At 40.4% G+C, this 26,299-nt stretch overlaps 1 protein-coding gene across 5 annotated transcripts; it reads left to right on the forward strand.

Moving 5' to 3' along the window:
* Window positions 1-5,359: 5,359 nt before the first annotated feature.
* On the forward strand, window positions 5,360-25,181 carry DUS1L (dihydrouridine synthase 1 like). Of its 5 annotated transcripts, none has more exons than XM_070740050.1 (14): window positions 5,360-5,599; window positions 7,931-8,177; window positions 8,764-8,872; window positions 9,264-9,314; window positions 10,014-10,126; window positions 12,067-12,149; window positions 12,756-12,859; window positions 15,813-15,957; window positions 16,587-16,683; window positions 18,032-18,120; window positions 19,187-19,350; window positions 20,430-20,467; window positions 24,032-24,107; window positions 24,695-25,181. In XM_070740050.1, exons 2-14 carry the CDS (start codon window positions 7,938-7,940, stop codon window positions 24,841-24,843), a joined length of 1,458 nt encoding a protein of 485 aa, XP_070596151.1. In that variant the 5' UTR covers window positions 5,360-5,599; window positions 7,931-7,937; the 3' UTR covers window positions 24,844-25,181. The 5 variants fall into 5 exon arrangements, with proteins under 5 accessions (XP_070596151.1, XP_070596155.1, XP_070596153.1 ...); XM_070740054.1 differs by lacking the exon at window positions 5,360-5,599 and adding an exon at window positions 5,607-6,659; XM_070740052.1 differs by lacking the exon at window positions 5,360-5,599 and adding an exon at window positions 5,607-6,056.
* Window positions 25,182-26,299: the final 1,118 nt, after the last annotated feature.

Below are 26,299 nucleotides of genomic sequence, written 5' to 3' on the forward strand. Positions count from 1 at the left end.
CTTTTCTAGAGAACCATCGCAGCAGGGGGAACTCAATCCAAATGCTTCATGGCACAGTACCAGCTGATCGGTTGGTGAGTGGAACAGTCTGTACACTCCCTCACCGCAGAACACATTGCTGGGGCTCTAAACACGCAGGCAGATTATCTAAGCAGGACAACGGTGAACAATGTGAAGTGGTGTCTTCCCCCAACATTATTTCAGGACATATGTCACAGATTCGGGACACCTCTGGTGGATCTATTTGCCACGCTGTTGAACACCCAGCTCTCTTGTTTTTTCTCGAGGCTTCCTTCCCCAGGGACGGAGGGCACCAATGCTCTCAGGTGCGTCTGGCCCCCCAGGCTCCTGTCCACATTCCTTCCTTGGAAAGTCATCACAGAGGGAGCAGATATCATCCTGGTGGCCCCTCACTGACCTCACAGGCTGTGGTTTGCAGATCTCATCAGCCTCTCCACCTCACCACCCTGAAGGATTCCTCATCAGCAGATCTCATAGTATCATAGAATTATAGAGTTGGAAGGGACATCCAGGGTCATCGAGTCCAACCTCCTGCTCAATGCAGGATTCACTAAACCATCCCAGAAAGATGACTGTCCAGTCTCTGTTTGAAGACCTCCAGTGAAGGCGAGCTCACCACCTCCTGTGGCAAACTGTACCACTGGTTTATCACACTTACCGTTAGAAAGTTTTTTCTGATATCTAATCTAAATCTACTCCCTTGCAATTTTATACCATTGTTTCTAGTCTTTCCATGTGCTAATGAGAACAGTGCTGATCCCTCTGCTCTGTGACAGCCCTTCAGATATTTGTAGACAGCTATCAAGTCTTGTCTCAGTCTTCTTTTTGCAGACTAAACATCCCTAGCTCCTTTAACCGTTCCTCATAGGACATGGTTTCCAGACCACTCAACATCCTTGTAACTCTCCTTTGAACTTACTCTAGTTTATCAATGTCCCTTTTAAATTGGGGCCCCCAGAACTGAACACAGTATTTCAAGTGTGGTCATACCAAAGTACTGTAGAGAGGAATAGTTACTTCACATGAGTGAGATTCTATGCTCCTTTTGATACATCCCAGGATTGTATTTGCCTTTTTTGCAGCTGCTTCACATTGTTGACTCATGTTTAATCTGTGATCTACCAATACACCCAGGTCCTTCTCACCTGTGCTGCTGCTCAGACATATTCCTCCCATTCTATATGTGCTGTTTTCATTTCGTCTCCCTCAGCCAGAGGATCCTGGACCATCTGAAGCCTCGGTGGCTCCAAATAGCTGCCTGTTATTTGAAGGGGCCCACCTCATGGGGAGAAATTACTCGATAAAGTCATCCAGACTATGCAGTCAACCAGGAAACAATCCACCACTAGGATGTATAATGCCACTGGGCAATCTTTGTCAAATGGTGCAGACCACTTTACACTGATCCTCTCTCAACCTCTGTTTCACAGGTTCTAGATTTCCTCCAGGATGGCGTGGACAGAGGGCTAGCTCATGGTGCATTATGAAGGCAGTTCACAGCATTGTCTGCTGTGCTGACTGGTGGGAAGAAGACCCCTCTGTCACGCCAACCTGACATCTGGATCTTTCACAGAGGTGCTGGCACCCTGCATCCCCCTCTGGTCCACAGGTACTCTACCTGGGATCTTCCCAGGGTACTTCAGACCTTGACAGAGCCTCCCTTTGAGTCCCTGTGGACTGCTAACCTCAGGTACATGACTCAAGGTGGTATTCCTTGTCGCCATGACGCCCACCCACCGTATATCTGAATTGAGGGCCTTATCCATCAAAACTGACCTCTGCATCTTCCACCAGGGTGCGGTAGCTCTAAAAGTTGATCCCTTCTTCATTCCCAAGATCAACTCCTGGTTCCACCAGGCTCAGGTGTTGGTTCTGCCAAACTTCTGCCTTCGGCCTTCTCATGCCTTGGAGTGAAGGTGGCATAAATTGGATGGAAGGAGGGCCCTCAGAATTTATATCAAGCGGATAGCATCCACCAGGAGATTGGAGGCTTTCTTTGTCTCCTTCCAACCCACTTCGATGGGCACTAAGGTGTCATCCTCAACCATTGGTCGCTAGATCAGAGCGTGCATAGCTAAAGTGTATGAAGCATAGTCTGCCGGTTCCCAGACGCATCACCATGCACTCTACAAGAAGCGCTGCTACCACCATGGCATGGGCCATGCAGGCTTCTCTGAAGGATATCTGCTGGGCAGCCACCTAGGCCACCCCTCTCCTTTCATTAAACATTGATGTCTTCATCTCAGCAAAGGCTTCCTTCAGGAGGAGGGTCTTACAACAGTTCCACTTAGCCTCAAGGGCCTTTTCAGCCATCACCTCATCAAAAACAGGGCCATACACAGAGAGGCATGGAGGAGTGGCCAAAAGACCTAGAATCAATAAGTAGGCAGATCAGACTGTAGCAACCTATTCCTGGACTATTTCGCAACCAACTGAGAAAAGGCATTTAGGTAAGATCAACGCCCCTTTGCTGGATGCCAAGACTGGAACCTAAAATAACTACTGGGACTTAGATGTCAGGAAATAGTAACAATAGATTTTGCACTGTTTACTGCAAGATAGCAGTGTCATGTAACACTGTTTGATATCAACATTTTTAAATAGAATTTGCTCAAATAAATACCTAATGCAACTCTTGTTACAGTCTCTTACGTACAACCAAGTGGGTGTGTGCATAAATTAATGTAAAATTAATCATTATGTAGTCAGAATCAGTTGAGTCACAAATAATATTTGAGTAAGCTGTCTCTTTGAAATTCTCACAGGTAGTTGCCAGGTGGATGGATTTATAATAATTTCACCACAATCCAATTTACTATGCCTCCTCTTCAGGCTTCTCTTTAAAGTATCAGCATCTTCCCACCTTATCCCATAGCACAATGACATGTCAGGAAGTTCCTACCTTGTATTCCAAACAACTGGCTGCTACTGCTTTTGCATACTAAAAGGCATCAAGCAAAGGTGTATGTTAATCCTCGTATTACAGCCACTCATTCAGTGGTGATGCATCACTTAGCAAGAGAAATTCCAATCCAAATTGCAGTTGGAATCAGATAAAAATCTTACCAAAAACTTTATATGAAGCAAAATTGGAGGCTGACTTGATACAGAAGTCATGAGATCTAAAATAGAATGTATAAAAGGCAGGTTATACTTTACAATTATACTTTACCTGGTGCTGTGATTCCAGCCTGCAAGCACAATGGACAGTAAAGTACAAGGCACATTAGATTTGACTGTCCCTTAATGCAGAATTTACTAGTAATAGGGTTTCTTGTCAATGTCAGATATTACAAATCTGTAGACTTTAGTACACCCTGTGTATCCTTGGAGCCTCCTTGAATTGTTTATATCAGTTTTGCCCCTAATTCTCCTCAAAGGCCCTAAAACAAAATAAGAAAGTAAGCATTTCATGTCTACTGCCTCCACTTCAGTCACTAGCCGCATCCTCTGTTGTCTCCCATGTCAAAATAAGACAGTTCATCCCAGCAATTAGAGAGAATCATCTGAAGCCCAATCAAATTTGAAAAGGATCCGGTGCTGTAGCTAATGATGAAGCAGTAAACTAAGGAAATTGAATATGGCCAATGGCGCATCATCTTTTTAGTGATCATTCAAAATTACAATGCCATTGAAAAAAATGACTTATGTCCGTTTTTCACACTTTCACACTTATGACCACGGTAGCAACCCCATGATTATGTGAACAAAACTCAGAAGCTTAACAACTGACTCATCTTTATGACTCCCTGGGGGTCATGTGATCACCTTTTGTAGCCTTTTGACAAAGCCAATGGGAAAGCCAGATTCACTTATCAACTGTGTTACTAATTTAACAACCACAGTGATTCACGTAACAACTATGGTGAGAAAGTTCGTAAAATGGGGCAAAAATCACTTAACAAATGTCTAGCTTAGTAACAAATTTGGGGCTCAGTTGTGATTGTACATTGAAGAACACCTGTATTATTCCTTTTTAACTTTACTCTGGCCATGTTACAAATGTTCTGCTTTGCCCCTAGGACTGTGATGGCAAACCTATGACATGCATGCTACAGGTGGAACGTGGAGCCATATCTGCCAGCACATGAGCAGTTGCCCTAGCCCAGCTCCAGTGTACATGGGCACACCAGTCAGCTCATTTTTTGCTTGCGCAGAGGCTCTGGAAGGACTTTTTTAGTCTCCAGAGGGGCGGGGGAGGACATTTTTGCCCTCCCCAGGCTCCAAGAAAGCCTTTGGAGCCTGGGGAGGGCAAAAAATGGGCCTATTGGGCCTACCAGAAGTCAGGAAACCGGGTAGCGGGGAGTCATATGTGCATGCACGAGGAGGCAGGGCACATGGGCCATTGAATTATGGGTGTGGGCATGCATGTGATAGCAAGCGCACACTCTCGGTACGCAATAAAAAAAGATTCGCCATCACTGGCCTAGGATGTTACCTTCAACTTTGCCCAAACATAGACTCTTGTTAGCTATTATCAAGATAGAAGAGCATTTCCTCCTCATCTCCATACTATTGAAAAGCAACCTCAAAAGAGTATAAAATCTGATGGGCTTTGCTACCCATTAAGTGACAGGGCTGCAATGACAGGAGAGATCCTGGGTGACTTCTGTGCAGAACCCTAAGTGAGTCTTTTTTTGGAGGCAATTGTACTTCTCTCTCCCCCCCCCCCCAAAGGTGTGTGGTTTCTTATCCAAGAAGCTTCTTCGGCTCTGACAGGATAGTGGGGCATGGAAAGATTTATATTCTTTGCCGACAGCTTGTCATTTGCCGCTGGAGTCCTTGAAGGTTAATCTGTTTTCCTCAGAATCACTGGTTCCTGTAGTCTGCATTTTTTTTCTTTGGAAATTATTTCCTACTCCCACACCATTCAAAGGGTGTTCATCCCAAATTGTATATCTAAAAGTCTATAGAACAGAATAGAAGTCCAGTTGCCTCCAGAAAAAAAGCACTTTCATTCCCTTTTTTTCTTTCTTTCTTTCTCTCTCTCTTTCTTTCTTTCCGTCCATTCTATCTTCCGGGGAAGCCGACTTTCCACAGCTCAGTACTGAGCGACTCTACAACTTTCAGGGAGCTGTGAAGGAACGAGCAATTGTGGCTCCTCTCATTTAACAGTTCATTTATTTAATTATTGGATTTATATGCCGCTCCTCTCCATGTCCTTCAGGGGTCCTCAAATTTGACAACTTCAAGACTCATGGACTTCAAATCCCAGAATTCTCCAGCCAGCTATGCTGCCTGGAGAATTCTGGGATTTGAAGTCCATGAGTCTTGAAGTTGCCAAGTTTGAAGACTTCTGTAAACCTTGACTAATCCAATCAATCGCTTGAATTCCCTCACGCGCTAAAACACAAATTCAGCCACGAGGTACCCGACCCCTGCTAAGAAGTATAAGAAGTATCGCCCCGCGATAAAGGCAGGAAGTTCCTCTCCTCCTTTTTCCTTCCGGCAGAGGAGGGAGGCTTTGCCGGGCGGCCGGGAAAGAAGCCGCCCGGCCTCTTTCTTCCGCGCCGTCGTTTCCGAGGGGGGCCCGGTTCGAGGTTACGCCCTCCCCCCGCTGGCCGGAGTGAAATGACTGGTGCGTTCTCTCAGGGGGGCTCAATGGCCCCGCCTGGCCTCAACCGGGTTGGGTGCAGCCGGGGCTCCGGCAAAAGAAGTAGCTTGGGTGGGGGGAGGGAAGGGGGGACTGAGTTGCCGAAGAAGGGGAGGCGGGTCGGTCTCCCGGCCTGGTTTTTATTAATAGAGGGCTGCCCTCTTGGAAGAGCAGGGCTGGGAATTGAGCTCGGGGCTCGGGCTGGTTAGTGACCGTGAGCGGAGTCCCGCTTTGTAACGTAGCGCCTTTCCGCCACCGCTTTTCGATGAAAGCCGGTATGGGGTCCCCTCGCCGTCTGGAGACAACGAGGAGCCTACACAGAGCCCTCGCTCTTTCCTCTCTTAGATAATTATAAGCAGTCTGTCTCCCTATGTAAGTAAGCTTGCTGGCTTTCCCCGCTAGACCCTAGTAGTAGAGGCTAATGCTTGGCCATCACCAAAAGGTAATCCGATCATATTGAGATTGGCTCCTTGTAAAAATGACATGCCAGCTTTGTCCTTATCAGCTCACAGGGCTTTCTCTATTTCCTTATTAAATGGAGATTGGGTGTGTGTGAAAGTGAAACTAATTGCAAAATATGTGAATTTCACACACAAGAAACATTAACTAAGGAGGAAATAACTCACTTGTCACTTGCATTTAAACTTTGATTTGGCAGATCTGGTTTCCCTGCGGACAAGAAAATAGAAGTGTCCCTCAGGGCTGGTTTTTTTCCTAGTTAGCAGTTTTAATTTGATCTTAATCCTCAAAATAAAATTAATACGCTCTGGTAGGGTAAAATATTTTAGGAAAATAAAATGTGGCATGCTGTAGCATTATGAAGCAGGATCTACAGAATCATAAAATGATAATCATGGAATATAAAAATTATAGGAAATGTATCCTAACTATAGAATCCTTGCTGTTGAGCAATTTTGTTAACAAATGTTAACTATATAATTTAAATAACATAGTTACTATGTAGTGGACAATCACTTAAATATGAATTGGCAGTGTGCTGCAGCTGCCCAAAAAGCCAACACAATTCTAGGCTGCATTAACAAAGGTATACAATCAAGATCACATGAAGTGTTAATTTCAATTTATAATGCCTTGGTAAGGCTACACTTGGCATACAGCATCCATTTTTGGTTGCCACAATGTAAAAAAGATGTTGAGACTTGAGTGCAGAGAAGAGCAACAAAGATGATTAGGGGACTGGAGGCCAAAACATAAAGAACAGTTGCTGGAATTTGGTATGTCTAGTTTAATGAAAAGAAGGACCAGGGTATGGTAACAGTATTCCATTATCTCTGAGACTGCCACAAAGAAGAGGAAGTTAAGCTTATGCGAGGGCAGGACAAAAAGCAATGGATGGAAACTAATCTAGGAGATAAGCAATTTAGAATTAAGAAGAAATTTTCTGACAGAACAATTAATCAGTGGAACAACTTACCTCCAGAACTTGTGAATGATCCAACATGAAGTTTTTAAAGAGATTGGACAACCATTTGTCTGAAATGGTATAGTATTTTCTGCCTGAGCAGTGAATTGGACTAGAAGACCTCCAAGTTCCCTTCCATCTTTGTTATTCTATTCTATTCCATTCTACTTTTTATATAATCTTAAATATATATTAAGGAAATCAATGTTGAGTGAATGGAATCCCAGATTACTAAGAATGTGAGTGAGAGGGCTGGGGTTTATTAATGTTTTTGTATTGTTCTTATTCAGTGGAAGCCGCCCAGAGTCCTTTGGGAGTTGGGTGGCATACAAGAACAATAAACAAACAAACCCTGACTGTCCTGTGGAAGGACAGATACTGAAACTAAAGCTCAAATACTTTGGCCACTGTTGCGGTTGGCACACGCCAGCAGAACAGCCACCAAATGAGAAGAGAAGACTCTGGAAAATATCCTAGTGTTGGGATAGTTTGAAGGAAAAAGGAGAAGGGGATAGCACAAGATAAGATAGTATGTTGAGGCAGTGGGTATGTGTTTGGGCAGACCCAGGGTGACATTGGAATACAGGTGATCTGGTATGCTGTGGTCCATAAGGTTCCAAAGAGTCGGCCACAATTTAGTGGCTGAGCAACAATAACAAATACACTTTTAAGTGCACGACAGAACTCTGAATCTTTTTTCTTTTGAATGCTCAGTGTTGAGCATTTGAGTACTCTATGTAGGTGTTATGAACAACACAAATAATAGATTGCAATAGTAAATGGGTAACGTGAAAAAATTAATATTGGTTGTTGAATACTGTTAATGTATATTATAATTACTTTCAAAGACGAATAAGAGGATATTAACATTTACTGTTTGTATTTCTTTCCAGTGAAAGGATGATGCCCAAACACAAGGGCTTTGAATTTTGGAAAAGCACACTAAGAGAGGCCCGTTTTGTGGTTGCTCCCATGGTGGATCAAAGCGAATTGGCTTGGAGACTGTTAAGCCGCCGTCATGGGGCGCACCTATGTTATACTCCTATGCTGCATGCTCAGGTCTTTGTCAGAGATGCCAATTATCGTAAGGAAAACTTGTATTGTGAAGTGTGCCCTGAAGACAGACCCTTGATTGTACAGGTAATACTGACCAGCTGATTTCAATGGGCTTTCGTATCTTTGTTGTGCAGTACATTTTTCTGCATTGTGTGAAAATAATATTTCAGATGTAATTTTTAAATAAATAATGCACCTGCTCAAGGACTAATTTCCATAATCCACTCATACTTACTACAGTGATAAGAATTGTAATCTCAGCATGTGTGATATAAATATTAAGATGTTGGACTAAGACAAAGAAGACTTAGGTTCAAGCTCATCCTCAGTTACTCATGCCCATTAGATGACTTTTGACCAAACACACTCTCCCAGTAAAGTTATCCACCATATGGGGGTGGGAAAGGAATGCTGTTATGATGAATCAAAATTTTTAATTAGAAAGTTATAATCAGATCTTGTTAGGTAGTCACAACAACAACAATATTATTTAGATTGGGGAGGATAAGTATATAAACTATTTTGTCATGCTTAATAACACAAATATAGAATATAGAAGGCATTTCATATCATAATGGCCTATTCTTTTATAAATGTGTTTAATGCTTTTGTTATTTTGATGTTAAAATAAATGCTATCATACTATTTGGCTTATATATCTCTTTTACAGTTCTGTGCCAATGATCCAGAGGTGTTTGTTGAGGCTGCCTTGTTAGCTCAAGACTACTGTGATGCAGTTGACCTGAATCTAGGGTGTCCTCAGATGATTGCAAAAAGAGGTATGTATAAATTTGAATCTAAAGTAATTTAGGCCACAAAACTTCATTCATTGATACAGGATCAGCCTCCCTTGAAAGGAATGAGTTAATAAAGTGCCATTAAATCCATCCTAACTCCCTCTGACTACATAAACAAATACTTGTAATTGTGAACTCTATGAAAAGCCATCTTGTAGATTATCTTCTACTTCCTCTATGCTTGCCATGTGCAGTCATTTTTTCTAGTGTAATTTATCATTTCTTTTTCCCCTAGAATTAATATTTTTGTTTTTCCAATATATTCTCTGTCTTTATTTTTGAACCTGGGGAGAGGGGAACTGCTATGGCTATTTTGAATATCTAACATTGAGCCAGTTTCTATTAGGCCATAATTCTTTGGATTTTCTTGTAGGTCACTATGGAGCATTCTTGCAAGAAGAGTGGGACCTTCTCCAGAGAATGAGTAAGTCCTTAAAATCCTTGAGCATTGGATGGGAGGGAGGAGAATAGAATCAAAATGCATTATGTTTGTCCTTAGAGCTCATGCATTAAAGATTTATTCATAACACTGCACTCATCCTGTTTGGAGACACAGCAAGCTATAAACATAGATTTTGGTAGCTGGTCCCTCTGTCTTGACAATGCAACTAAAAATAATTATATAGGGTTTGCTGGATGCAGGGTAATTCCAGCAACAGTTAACTGGACTATATCCCTGTGCTTCTGCTGCATACAAAGTTGGGGATGTGCTGTCTTGCCAGTTATGACTAGAAGAAGAAGACTATAGCTAATATGATAAAATAAAACAGAACTGACAGCTGATTCCTAATTGCCCAGTGTAGGACAGAAGAGCCACTAAGTTTAAAAGGTGTAGTAACCAATATGGTAGGCCTTTGGCTCATATTTTTAAAGTAACTGTCACAGCATTATCCATCCACTATAGACAGTTATTTCATCCACAGAATATTTTTGCAAAAATGTAGAATTGATGCACCAAGAGACAGTAGGGACTAGTTTATTTATTCCTGCAATATTGTATACACGCAGCAATGTATGCTTTCTGGTTAATATATGCAGAGTACCAGAAAATGGAATTGCAGTTGTTTGTTCTCCTAGTAATGTAACTTCTGGATTCAGCCAGTTTCTTTCTCTTGTTTTCCAGTTGCATTGGCTAATGAAAAGCTCTCTGTACCTGTTACATGCAAAATCCGCGTTTTTCCAGAAATTAGTAAAACTGTGAAATATGCTCAATTGCTGGAGAAAGCTGGTTGTCAAGTAAGGAATTCATTACAGTCTGTTTTGATATATTAATTATATGTATATGTACATATGTATCATACTATTCTCTTTTTGCTTAACTGTTATGCAAAGTTCAGAAAAGCAGGAAGGAAAATGTAAACCAAAACATAAATCAAACATGAGAAAATGTTAATTTATACTGATACTGTTCACTCTCCTTCTCCACATTTGAAAACCTCCCGCTTTCACCATATCTGTGCATAGTTTCATACATTGCCTTTAGTTGATTCAACTTCTGTCTTTTTGTGAATAAAATTTATTCAGCTGTTACTTTTCAGTTTTCTTCTAAGTTTGTTCACTTGACTGATGTTCATTCTCTCTATAGATGATCATATCAGTATATTTTTTTCATATATGCAATTTCTCACCTTGGTTTTCAGCCCACATTTATTAACTACTCATTAGTTCTTGACCACATCTGTTCCTATTTTACCACCCTTGCTTTTTAAGTAATCATTTCCCCCCTGCATTTAACTTGTTTTTGATGAAAGCCAATTCTCATTTCTGTGCAGTGAAATGGGCAAGTGTATACTATTTGTTGTTGTTAGTTGCAAAGTCATGTCTGACCCATCATTACCCCATGGAAAAAATTCCTCCAGGACCTCCTGTCCTCTACCATCTCCTAGAGTCTTTTCAAGCTTGTGCCTACTGCTTCATTGATTCCATCCAACCACCTCATTCTCTGTTGTCTCCTTCTTCTTTTCCTCTCAGTCTTTCCCAACATTAGGTTCTTCTCCAGGGAGTCTTTCCTATGCTATTTACTCATAGTGAATTTTGCTTGTTCCAACAATTCATTCCTACACCAGAAACATGGTCAGTCTGCCTGTCAGCATTTATAGTACATATTTTAACATTTCCTTTCCTTAGTAAACATTCTACCAAGGTATGCAAATTCTACGCCTTGGTTTGCTTGTATTTTGTTTTGGTTTAGAAATTCCCTGCAGTGGTCCAGTCTGTTGGTTAAATGCAACCATCCTGGTCTGTGATTATTCCTCATTACTTTATAGTCAGTTAACATTTACTGCTAACATAACAATTATTGGGATTCAGAGTCAATAACATAGATTTATATTGTAATGCTTTACATGGCAGTGAATAGGTTCTGGGTTTGTAAATCACCCACAGTCATTTTGTTGGGATGTTACAGGCCTTAGTTACACTCGTGTCAAATGTAACATTCTGCCTAGTTAACAACATCGTAAAATTAAGACTGATCAATTTCGGCATGTATGACAAATATAATTAAAGCTCCGTTTTAGTGTAGTTTATCTAATTTGGCCAGTATACTGCTGATCTCATCCCACTAACTAGGAGATATTTTCCATATAAAAGCACACAAATCAAGATATTTAATATGTATTGATGTCAGCAACAAGTTATTAATCATCTTAGATAAAATAGATAAGGATGTTCTATGTTACAATAAGATGATTTAGTACTTGAGGAAAAATAGTCAGATATTCCTCACTTAACAACTGCCCTATTTTAGCCACCATTCAAAGTGATGATGGACCTAAAAAAGTCGCTTTATGACTGTTCCTTATACTTCTGACCATTGCAGCATCCCGACAGACGTCTACAGTTGCTGCAGCATCTCATGGTCATATTTACTGTTTGTGCACTGCACAGCCAGCTTCTGTCAATGGAGAAGCTGGCAGTGAAATTGCAAGTTGCAATCACATGATCCCTTGCTTCATAACCACAGGTGATCTGCTTAATGACCACAGTGGAGGCGAGCCTTGTTTAGCAACAGAATTTTCAGGTTTGATTGTGGTCCTAAGGTGAGGACCATCTGTAATGTCATTGGAAGAAATTAGATGTGGAACTTGGAATTCCTGACTATTCCAGGGAAATGAAATATTTTCTAAGATTGTTTGTCTCATTCACACTGAAAGACAAATACAATTTTGTTGTAGCTTCTAACTGTCCATGGGCGCACAAAAGAACAGAAAGGACCTCTTGTTGGCGTGGCTTCCTGGGAGCACATACAGGCTGTGAGGTAAATACCCATAGCTAACCTGTGGAAGGGATCCTGTACTTCTGAATGTATGTAGATTGATTCATTGTATTTGTATCTCATCTTTTAGATAATTTCTGCTTCCCAATGGGGTCCACTTCAATTAAAGCAAAGAAATGGACTTTTGTCTTTACATTTACTTTCCTCAGAAGGCAAGACTTATTAGAGAAAAGCAATAGGGAAGCTAAGAAAGGCAGGAGATTAGTTTCTCACAACCAGAATGAAATAAAATTGTGGGCCACTTAATGGCATTTAATTTTTTCTTTCCTGTTACTCTTTTTAAACTATCTATTCTTGAACTATGGCATCTTGACCAATGGGAAAGGCCAGAGGGTTCTGCCCTTTAATTCTCTGAACACACATAATTGTCAGTAGGACTTGAATATTTTATCTTGGAAGGAATATTGTGTCTTGGAAGGGAGAAATAAGGTTCTTGCTTTTAGTCCTCAGTTCACTATAAATTAGGAGTTTTTTTCCTGGGCACTGAAAGCTTTCAATTTTTTTAAAAAAATTGTCTGGTGAGACTAATAGTTTGCTGCTTTTAAAAGTTTTTATGCAATACCTTTCCTTCTCCATTTGCTGTCATAGAAAGGCTGTAAAAATCCCTGTTTTTGCAAATGGGAACATTCAATACCTCAAAGATGTGGAACGGTGTATTCAGAAGACAGGAGTTCAGGGCGTGATGACGGCAGGTAGGAAAGAAAAATAAATTGTTCAATCTCACTGTTGAGGTTAAATGATACCAAGTACTCTTGCTCATAATGTGGTTATCTGGTATTTCTGTTGCTTTCATTATCCTTTAAAACAGTGATTTAAATCTTCCGAGTAGAGATCGGTGGCACCAGGTATGATAAACACAATCCTCTGTCAAGATTCCTGGTGACTTTAGGGACATAGTGATGTAATATCTTTGCAACAATATTGACATGGGTGTCTCATTGTTTTTCTAGTTGTTGTTTCTTCCAATCTACTGTTCAGACTTGATGACACATTCAAACATTAATATTGAACCATTGGAAAAATAGGGTAGTTACTGTAGTGGATAACTCATACAAAAGGCACCAACAACTGAAGAGGACTCAAAATGATTATTTTCTAAAGCTAGGAGTTAATACAATATCACTTAGACTTATATACTGTTTCCTGGTGCTTTATAGCCCTCTCTAACTAAGCAGTTTAACGGAGTCAGCCTATTGTCCTCAACAATCTGGGTCCTCGTTTTAGTGACCTCAGAAGGATGGCAGGCTGAATCAATCTTGAGCCAGTGAGGGCTGAACCTTTGACAATCAGCAGAGATATTGGTGGTCTCTTGCATCCAAATGAACCAGGAACAAGAGCTCCAAGGCTGCATAGCCATTACATGGAATCTTGATGAAAGAATGCATATGCATTATTAATAGGGAACCCATAATGAAAAAAAATGTTTTTCTACTGATAACTCTAAGAAAGACATGGGTATCATTCATGGCATGAAGACTTAACAGGTACATCCTTTGGAATGCAGTACTTTAGTTTAAAAAGCAGAGGAGATTATTAATGCTGTACAACAAGGTTTTGGGTTTTTTTTTTTAGCAGTTTGCAGGCCAACAGATCTATTAGTTTTTTTAAAAAAACTCATGGACCCCCCTGATTTGGTGATAAAGCTCCAGTGATAGAAAATTGCCTGGCTTCAATTGGTCTCTCCCCTTAGTCTTTCAAGGAACTGTATCAAGTTCTTGGGGAGTCCCTGGGTTCCATGGAGTGTAGTTTGAAGACATCTCCAATACAAGATTGAAATATCTGGCTATTATAACGTGCTTATTGAATAGTTTATTTAAATATGAATTTGATTTTGCATATAAAATCTATTGTTTTAGATGGAGAAACAAAAGATATGAAATACGGTTATATATATATATATATATATATATATATATATATATATATATATATAGACAGTGATCCCTCGATTTTTGCGATCTCGATCTTCGTGAAACGCTATATCGCGATTTTTCGCACCCGATGACGTCACTCTCTTCCTTCCTTTCTCATCTTTCTTTCTCTCTCTCTTTCTCTATCTTGCTTCTTCCTCTCTCACACTCTCTTCCTCCCTCTCTCATCTCTTTCTTTCCTTCTCTCTCTTTCTCTATCTCTCCCCCTCTTGCTGGCGGGTGGCGGGCGGCGGGCAGGTGAGCGGGGGCATCAGCGAGGAGCCGGGGTTTCCCCTTTGCGTGGGCGGCCGGGAAGACCCAGGGAAGGTTCCTTCGGCCGCCCAGCAGCTGATCTGCTCGGTAGCGCAGCAGCAGCGAGGAGCTGAATCGGGGTTTCCCCTTTGCGTGGGCGGCGGGGAACGCAAACTCCACCATCTACGCATGCGCGGCCATAGAAAAAAAGGGTGCACATGCGCAGATGGTGTTTTTACTTCCGCAACCCTACATCGCGAAAAATCGATTATCGCGAGGGGTCTTGGAACGGAACCCTCGCGATAATAGAGGGATCACTTTATTAACACCTCTTAGCTTGCATTTGGATTCTGGAAGAGAAGTGCTTTTCCTGAAACATGGAGTGTGAAAATGGTTCATCTCAAAATAGTTTGATCACAAAATTTTGCAAAGCATCCTGCTTTCAAGCAGTAAAGAGGTATTGAAATTTATGTATTTAATTTATTTATGAAATTTATGTGCCACTCCTCCCATTATCAAGCAAATATGGGTGGCTTATGAATATTTTGAACTTATAATGCTTCCACAATGTGCAAAAGAGCCCATTTTGCAAAAATCGTGCTTGAAAGCAGTTTAATACGAAACATTAATAAAAGTGATTGAAATCTTAATTTTGAAAAGTTGGGGTAGTCGACTAACTACAGTAACTGTGAAGTTCCATGAGAATATCAAATAAATAAAGCTTCACTAATTTCACAGAAGAAAATAATAGATTAAAACAATTCTGTTTTTCTGAAATAGCAAGAAATTGATTTTAATTTCATGTTGAGTAATACGAATGAGTGAGCAACATATAGTTAGTCATCGTCAATCATAATTGGAACTGGCAACTCTATTACTAAGCAATGCAGTCTTAATGTGAAACATCACATAACAATGTCCAACTTACCTCATCAGCTGCAGTTGTGAAGTGAATCATGCATATTATTAAGCATGACATGACAATACCTGCAACTTACAACTTCCTGCTGGCTTTTGCATTGACTTGCTGGTTGGAAGCTGGTTGTAGAGTTCATACATGGAAAACATGTGATCACGTGATGCTGCAGCCATTGTAACTGCTTGCTATCTGTCAAGTTCCCAAACCGTGATCACATGATCAGGAGGACACTGCAACAGCTACAAATACAAGAAGTGATTGAAATTTCCCTTTTTTAGCTGTCGTAACTTTGAGCAGTAGCTGAATGAACAGTCAGTAAGCGAGGTCTGACTGTAATTTAGTCACAAATTCGGATTTCCAAGGTGTAATGCAGACGCACTGAGAATATGGAATTTTTGGATGACAAGTTTGGAAGCAAGAGAAGAAAGTACTTAACTTGCTCTAACTCCCAGCAGCACCAGCTAATTGGGAATCCCGCATGCTCGATCAGTTAAGGCAAAACTGCTTCTCTCTCTCTCTCTCTCTCTCTCTCTCTCTCTCTCTCTTTCTATTTTTTTCTTTTAGAGGGCAATCTTCATAATCCCGCTTTATTTGAAGGAAGAAATCCTGTCGTCTGGGAGATGGCTGAGGAATACCTAGAAATAGTACAGCAATATCCTTGCCCATTGTCCTATGTCAGAGCTCATCTCTTCAAACTTTGGCATCACACGTGAGTGATTCTGTCCTAAAGGTGCTTTTTTTGAGGAGGCCATTGGACTTTCTGGTTTTTTCCTTTGAAGACGTTTTGTTTCTCATCCAAGAAACTTCTTCAGCTCTGACTGGATTATGGGGAATGGGGGGATTTATATTCCTTGCAGACAGCTGGTCATTTGCATCCTTTTAGAGGGTTGTTGAAGCACTTGGAGGTTTGACTGTGTCCTCAGGGTAACTTGAGTAGGGCTCCTGATTATTATAGTCTGCAATTTTTCCTCTGGAAATCCATTCCTACTCCCACATCCTTCAAAGGGTGGTCATTCCAAACTGTATAACTAAAAATCTGTAGAGATTCTCAGTCATCCAGGCCACAGTTGTCCCAAAGGTGGTTTTTTCAGGAGGCAAATCCAGTTGCCTCCTGAAAAAGCACTTTTGGTACAACCATGACCTGGATGATTCAGAATCTCTATCGAATTTGAGTGATTCTGCTGTTTGTAATATTTTATGCGATATCTCACAGTGGATTTCCACCCTCATTGGTGTAAGGAGTGGAATCTCACGGCAGAGGAATATGGAAGCTGTACATCTTGTCTGCTAAGATTAGACTGAAATATCCTCTTCACCACTTGTGTTGGTTTCCTTCAGTTTGCAGATTCACCAGCAGCTGCGTGATGAATTAGCAAAAGTGAAAACATTGGAAGGACTCCTGGCTGTCAACAGGAACCTGAAGTTGCATTGCCAGGTACCAGCTGATGCTTTGGGTGTTGCAGTAGCCCTGAACTTTTCATGGGGAAAAGCTTAATACTTTAGAACCTCTCTTTCTCAAACAAGATAAGCTGATGCCTCTTAACAGCTTCTTATTACTGAAAGTGTGTAATGATTGCAGCAGATTTTAACCACTTGCTTTCTTTATTTCTTCCTATTGCTTCTGGGCTCCAGCCAGACCCACAGGGTTTCTTTAAAAATAGAGGTAGTAAGTAAGGTGGGTTATACAGGTTGCCTGCTTGGGGACTTATTCAAAACAGAAAAGGAAAGCGAAAAAGGAAAAAGGGCTTTGCCACTGCTATTGTTGATAGGGCTAAGGGGTGTACAGAAAGTATGGCGTGGGTGGAAGTTAGCAGTAGGGAATTGGAATAGATTTGTTTTGGTGCCTTTGTGTGAGTAAGGGTAAAGGAATGTGTAAGAAAGAATAAGAGCTGGGAGTTGATTCTTAGAGAAACAGCACTTGTGAGCAGTGTTCCCTCTAATTTTTTTGGGGGGTGGGCGGAAAAGTATAGTGTCTGAGCGGCAGTCCCTTCGGGACTGGGTGGCACAGAATAAATAAATAAATAAATAAACAAACAAACAAACAAATAAAAAACCCACCCTGTTTTGCCTCAGAGAATTTCAAAATAAAATACTGTACTGTGTGTCTATAACAGTGAGCTCATAATAGGGCAACTCTATCAATATCAAAATGCCACTTAAATAGTTGAGCTAGTTTCAAACTAGATTTTGATTTTCTTTCTCTCTTCCTTACTCCCATTCTTTTTCTTTCTCTTTTCCTTCCTCTCTTTTTTCTATCTGTTTCTCTCTCTTCCTCTCTCTCTCCTTCCCTCTCACTCTTTCCCTCTCGGCTTCTGGGCAGGTTTGGAAAACTCTGAGTTGATGATGATTTTTAAGTGAGCGATTGCTCACTGCTCAGCTTAGAGGGAACTATGCTTGTGAGTAAGGTTAATGATGAGTAGGAAAAAGAGGCAGAGTGAATGAATGGTAGGACAACTTTTGCTAAATGGCTGGCTTGCCTTCTGCAACGAGGGCTGCTATTCCAGCATCCTGCTATTTCTCAAAATTAGTGGCCCCAACTACTGGTACACCCAAATCAGTCCGAACCGGTAGCATTTAATCTTGGCTGCCGCTCACACAGAAGCATCCCCTCTACCCCTCCCCCTGCTAGTCCGCAAAGCTGGAAAATTGGGGAACTCTGGCTTAATGCATTCTTATGTATTGGTTTTATGCATTGTTTTTCTTTTCATATTTTTACGCTATCAGTCTAAGGTGGTTCTTCCTCATAGAAATTGAATTTGTCATTGCTTCTGCTCTATATGCAGGAAGAAATAGCGCGTTTGAAGGAAGAAGAGAAGCCAAAGGGAGGATTGCCTTTCTTTCACTGGATTTGTCAGCCATACCTAAGACCAGGGTCAGTGCTTATATTGCATTGTTAATTTGACAAATTAATTTGTACAATATATGCACTTGATCAAAGTAATCCTGAGGCTGAAGGAATATAGGAATGATAGCTTAAGAACCCTGGCACGATTTCTTTTCCACTCTGCCATGTAACAAAGAGTTGTAATGATAATTGCAACAGGTGATATTTTTCCTCTGAATAGCCATCCTTGTGTGTATTGAGGTGTGCATATATGTTACTCCTTTGAGTCTGAGCCTTTTCCTCTAGGCTTGTCCTACTCTAATGCAAGAAAGAAGGGTATTTCTACTCACACTTCTCTGTGGCGGCCCCGACCCTCTGGAACCAATTCCCCCCAGATATCAGAGTTGCCCCTATCCTCCTTGCCTTTCGTAAGCTCCTTAAAACTCACCTCTGTCGTCAGGCATGGGGGAACTGAGATATTCCCTTCCCCCTAGGCTTACAAAATTTATGCATGGTATGTTTGTATGTATGATTGGTTTCATAAATTGGGGTTTTTAAACTACTTTTAATATTAGATTTGTTTATATTGTTTTTTACTGTTGTTAGCCGCCCCAAGTCTACGGAGAGGGGCGGCATACAAATCTAATAAATAAATAATAAATAAATACATACATTGCTTTATGAGATCTAGCTGCTTGGAAGTAACATAAATGGATGTCTTCAACTTTCTTTGTTAATGAAAGCAGTAAAGAGGAGCATTGTGACCAACAACATTTTTAAAGGAATTGATGTTGAAACGATTGTTTTAAAAAACGTATCTTATACCCTTCCTTGAAAATAGGAAGGGAAAAGGTGGTGTGGAGACTATTTTTTTCCTCTTTAATCACTGTTTATATAACCATTTATAACTGATATTTGTCAGTGTTCATCTGGTCAGTCTTCTCTCACATGACCTCATATCTTTTCTACAATGGAACAAAGATGTCAGGAGAACATGTGGTATCTCTGCTTTGTTATTTTTAAGGAGCTTCTGTAGTGTCCTAAATTGGTGGTATTAGCAAAGAAAGTAATTGTTGCCTTGCATTTTAAATGTTTTCATATTTGACCATCACAGGCCTAAAGAAATGTGCAACAAAAATGCTCCATCTGGCATAGAAGGAACTACTCGGGGGAAACGAGCTCTGGAGGATGAAGAAGATGGTTCTGATTCTCTCTCAAAAAACAAACAAAAGAAGAAGTTAAGGAATCCCAACAAAAGCTTTGATCCCTCATTAAAACGTAAGTTGTAGAGATGTATATAATATAGTCAGAAGGAGGACAGAAGGAAAAGGGGGGACATGATCGAAACATTTAAATATATTAAAGGGTTAAATAAGGTCCAGGAGGGAAGTGTTTTTAATAGGAAAGTGAACACAAGAACAAGGGGACACAATCTGAAGTTAGTTGGGGGAAAGATCAAAAGCAACATGAGAAAATATTATTTTACTGAAAGAGTAGTAGATCCTTGGAACAAACTTCCAGCAGATGTGGTAGATAAATCCACAGTAACTGAATTTAAACATGCCTGGGATAAACATATATCCATCCTAAGATAAAATACAGAAAATAGGTTAAGGGCAGACTTGATGGACCATGAGGTCTTTTTCTGCCGTCAGACTACTATGTTTCTATGTTTCTATGTTTCTATATAATATAGTCAATGAGTAAAACCTACACATTTATTTATAGATTTATAGCATTTATGTTTCTAAAATATCTCTTTTCAAGCACAGGGAACAGCATCTTTCCAAATTTCTGCAACTGCAGGTCACCAAATAAACATTTGGAATATGTGGGGTCTGTGCAATTAAACAAATAGTCCCTCTTTGTATTTAAGTGCTGGCAAGGGTAGATTGAGGGAGAGGGATGTCTTAGCATCAGGTGAGAAAATAAAAGAGCAGATGTCATGCTGTGCTGGGAGAGGGTGGGTCTTGTTCTCTCTCTATTTTTTCTCTTCAATAAATCTGTTACATCTTTTAGCTAATAGTGGAACATTTAATTTCAAAAGCTATTTGCGGCAACCTCTTAATTAGGCCAAGTGAATATTGCAAAAGAGTTGCAAGCAGAAATACTATCCCGCTCTTTTGTAACCCTGTTAGCTTTATAAAAGTGTTGCCTTCAACAAGCATTGTATTTTTTTCATGGCTATCATCTCTTCCTAGCTTTTTATTTAAATTAGGCTACTTTAAAAATCTCTTTTTAACTATGGTATTCATTTTCAGAATTGATTTTAAATTCAAGAGATAGAAATTGTATGTCACTTTCTATGGGAAATGTTTGAAATAACCTGAACGCTAATTCATTTTTCCTTGTTTCAGCTAAATATGCAAAGTGTGATCAGTGTGGAAATCCAAAGGTGAATCTTAAAACATTTCATTAATACGCTAATCATTACAACCTGATATAGAATGATAAATGCTTTAAAATCTTGTGCGTTTCAGCCAAGGGATCTGCTGCAACGTTAGCTTCAATAATATTCCTACCGGTAAAATTGCCGTCTAAAAATGTAAATGATTGAAACTATTTCATCCTTTCGTCTTTAAAATAAAGTCATAAGCATTATGTTAATAAGAAATCAGTTATCATATGCCTTAATTATAGGCTTAAAGGCTGTAAGATGCTCGCTTAGAAAGGTAGACCAAAAAGGCACCCCCTCCAAGTTAGACTTGACTCCTGTCCTGTTGATTTCATGAACACAACCATACAGCTTTCTTGGAAGCCATACAGCATATCCAGGTCTAATCTACAGTCATGTTATTTTCTAGAAGTTTCCCATGCATGTATGAACTGGATCTGATGCTGCTTGACAAAATCAATTTAGTCCAATGAAATATCACTTAGAACAGTGTTTCCCAACCGGTGTGCCGCGGCACACTAGTGTGCTGCGAGACATGGTCAGGTGTGCCGCGAGGCGGAGGCCAGCAAAGGTTGTTTTGAAAGTCAGCCCCCTCGCGCGCATGGCTTCTCCTCGCTAATAGCGGCGGGCAATAGCCGGGGGAGGGGCGGCTTCTGCCAGTGGGAGCTCCAGGGCTGAGGCTTCCACTTGTGGCTGTCCCCGCCCGCCCGATCCGTCCTTCTCTCCGGCTTTCTTGGGGCGTGGCTCCTCCCACAGATGTGGCTGCAGCGGCGCTGGCGATCCGTCCGCTAGCCGCTCCGAGCGCTGTGGGAACACCCACCCCTCTCACAGTCTCGCTTGGTCTTCTCGGCCACCTACATGCTGCGGGAAGCCCGGGGAAACCAAGCAGAGCGCCCAGGCCAGGCAGAAGAATGCTGCCGCCTTGCTATCCCGCTTCTCTCTGGCCATGCCGTTGCAGAAGCAACCTCTCCCCCCTCACACGCACACTTTCGGCTGGGCAGGGGGCGAAGCCGACCCCCCCGGCTGCCGGCGAAGGAGGCTCGCTCGAGCCTCAGAAAGGAGGCGGATTCAGGCAAAGAGCCTGGCGCAACGGGCGCAGCGTTGGAAAGCGAGCGGGCGGTGGGGGCGCTTCGCTTCTGCCTTCCTGAGGCGCTTTTTTTGGGCTCCGCGTCCGGCGAGTTTCTGCCTTTCCTTGCCTACTTAACGCGGCGGGAGAGATGCTAATTCCCATCCCAATCAGTTCGTCTTTTCCCTCAGGAGTGGGTGGGCGTTTTGTCCCTGGCACCAGGTCAGCAGCATCAGGAGGACAACAGATGACTAATCCCGCCACTTTGGACTGCCGCCAGAAAGGCAGCTCCCCCGTTTCCTCCTGGTGGCTGCAGTGGCGCCGGCGATCCGTCGGCTAGCCGCTCCGAGGCTGTGGGAACGCCCACCCCTCTCACAGTCCCGTCCCGGGCTGTCAGTAAAGGGGCTGCTTCCCATCCCCCTGCCAGCTTGCTCAGAACATTCAAACTAAGGAAAACCTTCGCCGGCCTCCACAGAGAAGAAAGGAAGAGAAAGAACGAGAGAGAGAGAGCAACACAGAGAGAGAGGGAGAACAAGAGAGAGAGAAAGAAAATAAGAGAGAGAATGAGAGAGAGAGAGAAGGAAAGCAAGAGAGAAAAAGAGAGATAGCAAGAGAGAGAGAAAGCAAGAGAGACAGATAGGGAGAGGAAAGGAGAGAGAGAGAAATGAGAACAAAAAGGGGAGAAAAAGGGAGAAATGATAAAATGATTGAGGCAGAGAATGAGAGGAGAGAGAAACAAAAGAGAGAGAGAGAGGTGATTCTTGAAGCATATTGTAAAAAGCACCCAAATAATAAGAAACCCCTCCCCAGCCACACCTGTTTTTGAAAAGAATAAAAGAGAAAAAAAAAACCAGCCCTCAACTGGTTTCGGAAATGGTTTGAGTGCATATACACACACACGCATAAAGGGGGGAGAGAGACAGGGATGGAAAAAGAGGAGAAGTGAGAGGGAGAAGGAATGAGGGAAAAAGGGAAGAAGAGAGAGAAATTAGAAACATGAGAGAGAAAAGGGGGAAAGACAGGAGAAGTACCCAGAAATGAGACAGTGGTATAAATTTGAGGAGGGATGATTGATGATTGACTGTATTTATAAGGGGATGTTACATGGGATTGTATATATGAGGGGGGTATGTATGTATGTATGTATGTATGTATTTATTTATTTATTAGATTTGTGTCATTTTGGTTGGTGGTGTGCCCCAGGATTTTGTAAATGTAAAAAATGTGCCGCGGCTCAAGAAAGGTTGAAAATCACTGACTTAGAACAAGTAGATTTTGCTAAGTTTTCTGGAAATGTACTGCCACCTACAGGAAGCACTTTATACCACTTCTGTTAATTAAAAAAAAAACTTCACTAGCAAAGGACAGTACAGCCAGTGGAACTTTATCTATTTTTTTAAGGGTTAAATAAAACAACATGCTACCATGTTAGGGGAGTAATTGCATCACAAATTTTGGTATTTCTGAAGTTTTGGAAAAGAACAAAAGCACTGAGCATTTTCCATGAGTGGATCCTCTATTGGTTGTGGAATGTTTTAACTATTGTTCAAAGTCTCTATAAGAACAGTTTTAACTTTTAACCTTAGTTGTCTTCTTTATATTTTTTTTCTCTTCAATAAATCTGTTACATCTTTTAGCTAATAATGGAACATTTAATTTCCAAAGCTATTTGAGGCAACGTCTCTTTTCCCAAATATAATTATAGACAAATAAATACAGTGACATCAACATCTCAAGAAAAAAAGATGGCATTTATTACTGCCTATGGTGGGATCATAATTACTTCCACCAATTATCAATTATTCTTAAAAATTATTCTAAGTCTAATTCATCTTCTGAAGTAAAAAAAAATCAGTAACTCTTTTCAGCTGGTGGAACATTACCTATTTTCATCTTAAGAAAACTTGAGAAAACTGCAGTGTTTCTTGATACTGGTCTGTTGAAGAAAAAAAAAGGTGGTAGGGGAAAGCAGAGTTCATGTATTAAGGTTATTTTTCAGTAGGATGTTTTTCCCAGTGTAAGTGTGGTAATTTATCTGCACCATAAAGTTAGTATTATCTTTAGCCCACACCTGTACAGCTTTGGAGTAGATGGCTACTTAGATGAGTGGGAAGTGTTAGCAAGAGTCAATGTGACGTGATTTGCCATGGTGCATAAAGCTTACCTAGATTCTTCTGAAAGTGATATGTCCACTTTGTCGCTGTTCTAGATCTTTAAAAATAAATCTGCATGACACAGACACATTTTTAAAGGTTTCAGCGAAGCCTGAGAGGCTTTAAACAGATGGATATCCCTCTTTTAAATCTTGCCATTTTTTCCTGGATTAGAAGTATGGTAAATCGTATTAAAGGAAGGAGGAATTATCTTTTTCTTATGAAATGGCAGTCTATTTTTTTCTCTGTTTTTAGATTCGTTTCATACTTTACTTCAGGGACTATCTCTACAGACTGGAAATGTGATTTCATTTGAAAATTGAACTAATTTGCATCTCTTCCTAGGGTAACAAGTGTGTATTTAATCTGTGTCGAGGCTGTTGTAAGAAAAGAGCTTTCAGAGAAACAGCAGATTGTCCTGGTGAGTGCCTATGTAACCAAAACTCAGTTTTTCAAAATAACAAAGTACCCTTCTTCTAAAGGAAGGAATTTTTAAGTTTGTTGCATGATTTTATACTTGAAAACATATAGCTTACATTTCAAATACTATCCACCCCAAAGGCAAATCAGAAATATTAAATCAAGTTGATACTTGAGTTAATAAAATCAAAGTAGATTTTCTTACATATTTACCAAAAACAAAAGACCACATCCAAATTATAACACGACAGTGATACTCTTTATTCCCCAAATAGCCTTAGAATGTCAGTTAAGCTATTATCCTGCATGTAAAATTTAGTTTCAAAATATTTCTCTCTTTTGAAATACTAATTACTATCTTTAAAAAAAAACTTTGCCTTTAAATAATTACCACCTGCACAGTGGCTTTTTAGAATTCATACCTATCCCATTTTAGCCATTTGATCATAGTGATAGTGCCATTTGTATTTGGGATCATTTTAGTTTGCTGCTCAATACGGCAACTTTCCATTCAGGAATCCTTTCCATTTCTTATTCTTCAGCTGCTAGCCATTGTCTTTTTCTTTTTTGTTGTTTTTGTTTTTTCAGGTCATGGTCTGCTTTTTAAAACCAAACATGAAAAGTCTATTTTGTGGAAGAGTGGCCAATCCCACATGGAAAACATTAAACGGACGACACAGCAAGGCGAGGTAGAAGAAGCAATGTTGCTTAAAGAAGCTATCAGTGGTGTGGCATGAAACTTTGGAAAGCCCTCCTGGATCCTCTCCCTCCCTCCTCCCTCCCTGGGCCAAAGAAACCTCTGCTTCCAGAACACAGCTGTTGACACCACAAGGCCTGTTTTAAAATTAACGACAAATTTTACTTAATAAAAAGTTACTTTCTCAGGGAAATGTCCTGTAATGGAAATGAAAGGATGCAATTAAAGTTTTCACGCTGTGTTGAAAAGACTTCAAAGACTGAGCCAGATGTACTGGCCTTAAAATGCTGCATTGGAGACATCTCTAAAGACATGACCTGCTGGTTTTAAACTTTATGTATGGTTTTAAAATTGGCAAATAAACCTTTTATAAAAGTAGTTTTTTGTATTACTATAACTAAAACACAATTAAGGCATAGTATGCATGAACTCCAAATTTTTAAAAATAAAGATTTGTTTGGAGCTGGCATTGGGCACAGTAAAACTCAAGAGGAAAGGCATAATTAACAGGACAATGGACTATTGGATTTAGAGTACGGTATATCTATATCTTAATGAAAATTGTCTGCAATTACACCTTTGTCAGAAAATTGCAAATGTGCTGCTTTTATTTTTGGCATCATTTGACTTGCTGAAATCAAATGCCAAAAATGAAAGCTGCACATTACGTGTTTCATGTTGATTTTGAACACTGAAAGACAGTGTTTCGACTACTGGCATAGAGGTGGGTAATCTATGGCTCCTGACCTAACTTGGTATTGCTGTTAGCTTGATTTCCAACTTTCCTTTTAAGATCCTGTAATGATAGCTAGTTGTTCTTGCCTTGCAATCTGTTAGTCCAGAGAGAAAATAGTAATTTCCGCTGAAGTTTAGTTTTGGTCCTAGTTTACTTGCCCAGCCTTGGATACCTCCAGTGGATTATCCTGTAAGAGATGTGGCCATAATAGGATAAAGGGTTACTAACCTCGGTAATGGATGGTATATTAGAGTAGGCTATACGCATTATAAAGGACATTGACCAAGCATAAATTCATTCTTTAATTTTACCTGGACCACTTATTAATCTTTTTCAAAGGAGACATAAAATATTTCATTTTAAAGTAGTTGCACTAGAAATACAAAGTTATTCGCTTTCAAGAGAGACCAAGGTTTTGAGCATTCTGTGGGTTTATCTGTACATCAACCCATCAATATTTACATATTTGTGAACAAATATTGCTGAAAGAGTAATTCTCATTTAAAAAAAAAACATGTCTCAACTCTGGATATCAGATAGGCCATTAGAAAAAATTACAGTGTTTACCCTTATCAGACTGTTGTGATTCTTAGAAATAAAAGCCATTAAATTACATGGCTGTCCAAGTAAAAGATGTTAGTATCTTTTGAATATTTGAGCACTTGAAGAACCAGAAATAATTCAGAGTAAAAAAAAATCTTTACTATATTGTGATCCAGAAATATTTTCTTCTAACAGCTTCATAAATTATCTTAGAATA

This window comes from Erythrolamprus reginae, chromosome 2 (assembly GCF_031021105.1).
Source record: "Erythrolamprus reginae isolate rEryReg1 chromosome 2, rEryReg1.hap1, whole genome shotgun sequence".
Lineage (NCBI taxonomy): Eukaryota > Metazoa > Chordata > Lepidosauria > Squamata > Dipsadidae > Erythrolamprus > Erythrolamprus reginae.